We start from the raw sequence: 9,070 nt of genomic DNA, 5'->3' as shown, positions 1-9,070 counted from the left end.
ATGTACAATAAACAACAAGTTACTGAGTAACTTTCAGACACAAAATTCTGTTTTGCCCCATCAATGTGTCTCCGAGCAACACAGTGTTTTTTTTCTCAGCATTACACGAACCAGTAAATGGTTCAAACAAGCTATAAGTACAGTGGTTTGCTAAGTTAAATGAATTAGCATTTTAAACAAATTAGTTGATTTAAGGATTCAACTCGCTCATTAAGACAGTCACTTTCTGCCACCTACTTTACATCTAAACTTTGACTAGACATGTTGCCTATTAATTGTATACAAGTTGAATTAAGTATTTTGTGTTACTCCTTAATAATGTTCTAGTTGAGGGCATTTGTAGTATAGGTATGGGGCCCAAACATAACCTCAAGCCCAGGGGCCCCCGGCCCCGTAAGTCCTGCCCTGGTCATACGGTTTGGAACGATATGAGGGAAAGTAAATTACGACAGAATTCTTTTCAGACATCAAACAAATTTATTTTATTATTTTTACTTTTCTGCTAGTGAATCCTGAACCAAGCAGGAGTTTAAGCCTCCTTACGGAGTCTATCGACAGCTGTATCTGCACCATTCTTCTTCAGAATTTTTTTTTCTTTTTTTTTTCCTGTGGTTGTGCCTTGTGGTACACCATCTATGTTTGTACAGGCATAACTTAACCAATACCAGTGCCCCAATGCCAGTGCCCTGAAGTGCTCCTAATCTGGTGCAAAGTCTGTTATTTCCCCTACAAGTGAATGACTTAACCACAGTAGTAAGCATTAAACTTATTACTTGAGCACATCATGTCTGTATTATAACTTCTGTACTGTCCTGTTGGACATATTAAGGGTTTTTCTTCAACTTTAGACAACTTGGATACTTTTTATCATGTACGCCCCTTCATCACTTACATCTGCTACTAAATATTAATGATTACACTATGATCTAAACACAGACTGAAATAATAATGTAGACAATTTTGATTGTCCAACAGTTCTTTCATAACCAGCCACAAGCTGTAATTTTGTACAGAATTGTAATTTGTTTCTAAAGGTCCATGGGCCAAAAGTGAATTAACCCATGAAAAAAAATATAGATTTTATGAAAAGAAAATCAGAACTCATGTAATTTTCACTTTATTTATAATACAAAATTAAATCCATTACACTTAAAAAGTTCTCAAAATCTATTTACAATTTACAATATTTTTGTAACATGTATTCTAAAAAAAAGTATGTAAATCATAATAGTATACTCATAGCATACATTACACTGCTCTAACTGCAATCATCCTTGCCAAAATTGTGGTTAAATGCTCAAAAACAGAATCTATGTACAAAATCTATGTCTCCACAATCTACCATCATGTACAGCCAGAGGGCCATACAGGAATAATAGTATCATAAAGCACATTCCAAAGGCCTTGCCCAAAAATGTTTGCAGTTATAAGGACCTATAACTCCTATAAAAATTACACTCTGTAGATGTAGAAGTATTTTAAAAGGTTGTCAATACTGTAGGCTGGTCTATAAAGAAAAAACAGGGGTGGTGTCAGTGTCAGACATAACAGAGGGCCTCTTGGGAACTTGTTGCAGTTTGCTGTTGTTGACCAGTCCCAGGCCACAGGACATGCGCTGAAGCAGGCTGAAGAGATCCTTCCGAAAGCGAACGCCGATAAATACGTACAGGATGGGATTCAGACAACAGTGTGTGTAGGCAAGACACTTCACAATTTGCCCAGCCATGTCTAAGCTTTGCATGACTTCACAGTTTGTTATTGTAGCGTTGTTGGCTTGGCCTGCTTCTATAATCAGATATCCGTTGAATGGCAGCTGTGAGAGAACAAAAGCGGCCACAACTGCAAAGATGACCCTTAGAGCCTTGTGTTTTTCAAAGCTTCGAGCCTGCAGGAGTTTACGAATAATGACTGAATAACACAACACAATGACAAGCAATGGGAATAGGAAGCCAACACTGATCTGTAAAGCCAATACCAAGACTTTGGTACGATTGTTGTCTGTGATTGAATACACCATGACACAGGAAGTGCTCTGGGGGTCAATGTTTTTCACTTTAGCAAAGAGAAATTCTGGTAGAGCTAAGAGGCAAGATGCGAGCCACACAAAAACACAAGTTATCTTACTATATAGCATTCGTTTGTTTTTGTAGTTGTGCGCTTCGGTTACATGAACGATGGCAATGTAGCGGTCCACGCTAATGCAGGTGAGTAAGAGCATGCTAGCGAAGAAGTTGATCTTGTAGACCGCAGAAACTCCTTTGCAAATGGCCTGGCTGAACACCCAGCCCTGAGCGGCATTTGTTGCCCAGAAGGGCAATGTGCCTAGGAAGAGAAGATCAGCCACTGCCAGGTTCAGCAGGTACACATCAGTCATGGTCTTGAGGCGGTTTTGCACAGTTGTGAAGATACAGATGACCAGTAGGTTGCCAAAAGCCCCCACGACAAAGATGATCCAGTAGAGAGGGGGCTCGAAGGTCTTACTGAACTGTCGCACCAACTCTTTGTTACATAATCCACCCAGGTCTGATTCATAGTCATCAGTATCAGTTGTCTGAAATGGAAAAATTTGATATATTCAGGCACTTCAAATTCTGTGCAATGACTGTTTCATTTGATTTATAAAAGTACTTCTTGAAAACCAACTGTACCAAATCTAAAGCAGTGGTTCTCAATTCCATCCTTGCATAGCACCGCTCTGCACATTTTGCATGCATCTCATCACTTCAGACGCTTCTTGTATTTGACCGTAAGTGCCCTGCAAAGTGGACATCACAGGATATTTCACAATGATTCCAGTTCAAAGAGAGCGTATATGTTCCATTCAAAGGGCATTAAAGTGTGTGAGATGTGAATTTAACCCTCATAAGGTCTTTGGGGTCAATATGACCCCAATCAAATTTTCTTTAGTTAAAAAAAATGGTTCCCTTCATCTCAGTGTAATAAGATTTTGTGACTTTTCAACATTTTCTATCTGTATTCACATTTTTTTTAAAAAAGGGCTTGATTCGGTTTTTCTGAAGGTATGTAAAAAATTTTTTTTTACAAATCTGGTCTTTGGGGTAAATATGACCCCAATTGAAAATGAATGGGAAATGCGAAAAAATCTATATATTTTATGTTAATTTGTCAAAAAAATAAAAATAAATCCAGCATAAATCTGAAAATTTTAACACAGAAATGAAGGCCTGGTACTAGATCACAAATGCAACATAGAAAAGACATGCTCACACACACGCACACACACACACACACACACAAACACACAAACAAACAAACAAACAAACAAACAAACAAACACACACACACACACACACGTGTGACTGCAACAAAGAGCATTTTTATAGAAATTGGCAAATAAAATCAATAAATCCTGCATAAATCTGAAAATGTCCACACAAAAACGAAGGCCTGATACTAGAGAACAAATGCAGTGTGGAACGAGCATACTCACTCTTTGTTTTTATTTTACTTTTTAGATTGAAATAAAATGTGCCTGCAATCAAGTTTTAGTGACAACTTGTGTGGCATTTCTGCAAATTTATGTGGCATTATTGCAAAAGCGGGCACTTCAAAATACCTCAAACAGCAAAAACAAATTATAACCTTTGAGAAAAATACTGTTTATAATGTATTTTATAATGTTTCAATATATATTTACAAAATATATATCAGAAAAGTTGTGAGAAGAGCAGTTAGCCACTTCCAGAAAAATTTATGGATCTCTGTGGACCTTTGCTGGACATATATGGTCACTACACTATTCTTTCAAAAACTGTGATTTCTACAAGTTTTTCTCTAACCAGCAGATGGCAGAATTTTACACCTAACACCTAGATCAATATTCAGAAACAACTTAAATTTAGATCATTATTTAAGTGATTTTTTCATAAAAAATTTAATATTTCACATGCAAGCTAATGGTGTAGTTGAGGAATTTTGTGGTAAACAGGTAGAAAACTACTTCATATCTCCCAAAACACAGCATTAATGTATAGATGAGAAGAAGAAAAAAAATATATATATATTATTTGTATGATTAAAAATGTATATATTTTTTTTACAATTACTCTTTCAATTTTGGGGTCATATTGACCCCAAAGACCTTAGTGTAAACAGGAAACGTGGACCTTATGAGGGTTAAATTTTATGTTATTATGTCACACTTCACTAGTAAGTTTTGTCTGTGTGTGAAGACATTGCAGGCCATGGTGTAGCGTAAATTTGTAAATAAATGTTCCAAAGTGAAGTAAACTTGCTCAGGGAGTAGGGAGAACACTATGTAGGGACCATGTCAATCGGAACACAGTTCATGCATGGAGCTCTCTTCTAATGAGCTGGTTATCAGGTGTGTTAAATAAGAGAGACATGAAAAATATGCAGAGCGGTGGTGTGTGAGGAATGGAATTAAGAACCACTGATCTAAAGAAACATTATCTCTTCTGTGGAACACGAAAGGAGATGTTTCGAGGAACATACTGTTTTGGATTTGGACTGTCAAGCTCCAGTATGGAAAAATCTGAAAAAATATATAATAAAAGCAGTCCATATGACTTTTGCACTATATTCTGTAAATATTTTGTGCAAGTCTTCTCAAGATAAGTGATTAATTTGTGTGATGAAGAAAATTTAAGTTGTTACTAATAATCTTCCCCTACATTATTTAGTGACGTGACATGTGGCCAAGTATGGTGACCCATACTCGGAATTAGTGCTCTGCATTTACCCATCCAAAGTGCACACACACACAGCAGTGAACACACACACACCGTGAACACACACCCGGAGCAGTGGGCAGCCATTTATGCTGCGGCGCCCGGGGAGCAGTTGGGGGTTCGGTGCCTTGCTCAAGGGCACCTCAGTCGTGGTATTGAAGGTGGGAGAGAGCGCTGTACATTCACTCCCCCCACCTACAATCCCTGCTGGTATGAGACTCGAACCCGCAACCTTTGGGTTATGAGTCCGACTCTCTAACCATTAGGCCACGACTTCCCCCAAAATTTAATTTGCAGTTCCAGTTAAAACTTGTCATGTCACAGCTGGTCACCTTCCATTGACATCACATTGTTATTGTCATCAAAACTGCATGTGTCATGTCTAAAGTCACCATACATACAGTTATATGGCTTCATAAGATGAAGTTCCAAACATAGGTTCAGGAGGAGCCTAATCATTTGTAACGATGTGCTTGCTACATCGTTAGATACTGTACAGTTGCTTTGACACAATCTGTATTGTTAAAAGCACTATATAAATAAAGGTGACTTGACTTGACTCATTTAGTCCTGTCAATCATCGCTATGAGCATATATAAGCAGCAGTCATTGCGTTATCCCAGCGACAATTCTTCCGACATAACTAATCTTCCCCTTCTCCTCCTCTGACCTTCATTACTCCTTTATCCGTCCCTCCCGAACCTATAACAAAAGTGTCCCTCGCGGGTCAAAATGACCCGAAGGCCAAAAATGACACTAATTTTATTTTTGGTCCAGAAAGCTTATATTGGTCCATTTTTATATTTTTTTTTTCTAATTTTTTATGTAGGTTTTTTAATTATTTTTTGGTGATTTTTATTTTATTCACATTAAATTCTGGATATTTTTATGAAAATGAGCATATTTTTATAAATTTTTTCACCAAAAAACAAAAAAACAAAGAAAGACACAATTTCTGCATTTTTATACTTTAAACATGATGATCCATCAGGACCTAGGTCACTGAGTGTCTCTGATGTCATCTGGTGGGGAAAAATTGCATAAAATTGCATTTTATGATTATAGCCACTAGAGGGGCCTATTGAATCCTATGGAGATTCTTAAATGAGCCGACCAGACTTTATGTCAAAAAGACTGTCAATGCAAGACTGTATTGCACTGAATGACAAAGCTTTCCAGTAGTGCCCTGAGTCAGAGACAGACACTCAAAACAAATGAAATACCTAAAGCAGAAGTGACAAATCACTCCTCTAAATATGACATATTTATAGTCACTCAAACTATACAAAAATACAAAGAGGAACATAGCGCATCAGCCTGAAGAAAAAAAAAACATAAAATAGAAGCAGAGTTATTATAGTTAACTAAAACTAAAACAGAAACTAAAATTAAAACCGTAAAATAAAACATTTCGTTACTGGAAATAAAATAAACGTTAACAAAAAAAAAAAAAAAACATTTTTTATCCAAGCACATGCATATTCATACAGTTTCATAAATATGTAATAAATATAAAAGATCAATTTAAAAATATAAATATGATATAAACTCATTGGTCTCCACCCCATCACTCAAATTTAACTGTGTTAAGTCAAAAAAAATTCAAAATGACAGTCATTTCCCAGCAGAAACATCATAAATGCTATAAAATGTTTCAATGGGAGTGTGTGTGTTTGTGTGTGTACCTGTGTGTGTGGGTATGTGAGTTTTTTGTGTATTGGGGACATTCTGCAGTCACAGCCCTGTGTTTGGGTATGCATCTTTTCTGGATTGTGTCAGATATTATATAGTAAAAAAAATCAAATAAATAAAAAAATGCTGTTTTTTTCGGGCATTCCATTCATTCCTATGGCCGGGTCAAAATGACCCCCGAGGGACACTTTTGTTACTTTTTTTATTAAACCTTATTTTATTACACATAGAATCCTCGAATCGACTCCATGCTCAAGTGTGACAAAATTAAATGTAAAAAATCTGCAGTTTTTTCGTAAATTCCATGCTTTTCCAGTGGCGGGTCAAAATGACCCACAAGGGACACTTTTGATACTTTTTTTATAGTACCCACTTAAACTGCTCAAATTCACTCAAAAAAAATTTCATGTATTACCGGTTCAAGTGTGACAAAAGTAAAAAAGTCTCATAACATAACGATCAATGCTCGATTTTTAAAAAATCTTTAAAAATGAGTTTTGGGTCAAAATGACCCGAGGGACGGATTAGTTAAATTGGGGGGGGGTCCAAGCCTCAGGTTCAAGCCTCCTTGTTCCAAGTTTGTTTACCGTTATCTAGCAGGACTGAATGGGTAGGCAAACTTGTGAACTTACAATACTGAGCATGAGTCATGTGGACAGCTTGATACTTTATTATTATTATTTTTATTTTTTTATAATTTTGGCACTCAGCAACCCTCTTTAATTCTCATTATATGGTAAAGAGTGGCCTGTACATTCTTCAAAATATCTTCTTTCATGTTTAACAGAAGAAAGTAAGTAATAAGTGTTTGGAATGACATGAGGTTGAGTAAATAATTTTTGTGTTAAATATTCCTTTAAATTCTCTTGCTTTTATTTAAATTCTGCATACCATGGCAGTTTGATGATGTTAGTAATGTAGTTTTATTGAAATTAGGTCATCACTTGTCAAAATGCTGACTATGAAATTGAAAAGTTTGTTTCCCACTGTCTTTTCAGACAATCTTCTACTCAACTGACAACCACTTCCTGTCTACAGTGGTACAACAGTCTCTCGCCATTTTGCAGCTGTAATCCAGTTGATCAGTAAAGTGTGACTCTGTGTGACATCACGCTACAGCGAGCTCTGACAATCTAAATTTATGAAACATGTTCCACAGCTTAGCTCAGGTGCAGGTGTCTCTAGTGGAGAAACCACACAAGTACACCACATCCACATCCTCTTTCAACCCTTTCTAAAGCGTACGCAAACAAATAGAGCATCACCCCTCCCCCCAGAGGTCTTCATACTCAGACCCCCTTTGGAGCATGTCAAACGCTAAATTCTGTTCCATCCTGACATACATACATACATGGCAGATAAAGGATATGTGATGCACACAGTGGAAAATCTTTTCATTGTGTTGTTTAAAAAAATCACCAATTTGGAAACAGACCGTGTGTATGATCTTAATCCAAGAGGTGCATGAGGTGTAGTAAGATGTGAAGATAAAGATACATAGTTTTACTTGACTAACACAATACATTTTCAGAAAAAGACATCTAATGTCCAAACAATCATACAGCACTAACAAGAACAGATCTTAACGACTGCTAACTGATAAGATTTGCTGTGGGCAGCATTTTAATGTTGACTTGAACAGTTGTTATGGGGGGTCAATATCTTGACATATTTTTGAACTTTTAAATTTACCAATGCAAACCACATTGACAGTATACTGTATGTCATTTAGCTTTAACACAGATTCATAATATGCAAAACTTTTAAACCAGAATTTTGAACTCCACAAAATATAATATCATAAATAATAATACTCACCAAGTCTGTCAAATCTGTGAAAATAAAAGCATCACTTTCATCTATTAAGAGAGAAAACATGCGATTAGTGCAAAATATCATATTGAAGAGTGAAGCAACATGAAACGGTGATGAAAAGTCTCTTCAAAGCCCTTCAGAAAAAAATTATATTCTTGTTGGAAGCCAGAAATCATTCAGGTAAACACAGATTGAGTCCTTTTTGGTACTTAAATTATTCAATTGATTTAAACCATGTGATTCATTTAATCAAATAGTGAACATATAGGACCAAAGCAGTTAACAGTTAATAAAAAGTCTAAGCTAATGACCTAACATGACTAATATAGCCGACCTATCAATCTATAACTCCAGTCTTTTAAAAGGTTGTTTATTGTTTATACAGTCATATAAAATGTAATAAAATTTTTCATGATTTGTGATACTTACAGTCTGAGGTTGTAAAGACATCCATGTTCTGTCTCTCAGGAGAGTCACAACAGATAACCAAGAGTTTAACAACAGTTCAGTGATGAATAAGCTTCCCCCATTGACTTTACTAGTTTATAAGACAACAAAGTCACGTGTCTGAGAATAATAACGTCAGCCCCTTCATATGACAGGTCTGCATCAACAATGTACAAAAAATACATTTTGGGTGGAAACTGTAGATACCCATTGCCTTCTGCTCTGAACTGTATCTGTCCACTCTAATATGATTGAAGCTACTTTATGGAGATGTGGGTTGTTATGACTCAAAAGTTGAAACCCTCTGGCTTGCTGCTGCTTTCAGCTTGCACTGTAAGAAAAAGTTCAATGTTTAATGAATATTAAAATGAAGGTGCCAAGTTCTGCCAACTTGCATGACATAT

At 36.2% G+C, this 9,070-nt stretch overlaps 1 protein-coding gene across 1 annotated transcript; it reads right to left on the bottom strand.

Moving 5' to 3' along the window:
* Positions 1-1,207: 1,207 nt before the first annotated feature.
* LOC107749654 (C-C chemokine receptor type 9-like) lies at positions 1,208-8,713 on the bottom strand. Its single transcript, XM_016564818.1, has 3 exons — positions 8,649-8,713; positions 8,223-8,263; positions 1,208-2,551 (listed from the first exon to the last, which is right to left on the bottom strand). The coding sequence occupies exons 1-3, from the start codon at positions 8,671-8,673 to the stop codon at positions 1,508-1,510; spliced, it is 1,110 nt and encodes a 369-aa protein (XP_016420304.1). The 5' UTR covers positions 8,674-8,713; the 3' UTR covers positions 1,208-1,507.
* Between the last annotated feature and the right edge of the window lie 357 nt (positions 8,714-9,070).

This window comes from Sinocyclocheilus rhinocerous, unplaced genomic scaffold, assembly GCF_001515625.1.
Source record: "Sinocyclocheilus rhinocerous isolate Xijiao unplaced genomic scaffold, SAMN03320098_v1.1 scaffold1423, whole genome shotgun sequence".
Taxonomy (NCBI): Eukaryota; Metazoa; Chordata; class Actinopteri; order Cypriniformes; family Cyprinidae; genus Sinocyclocheilus; species Sinocyclocheilus rhinocerous.
This window is presented reverse-complemented; position numbering and strand designations above follow the sequence as displayed.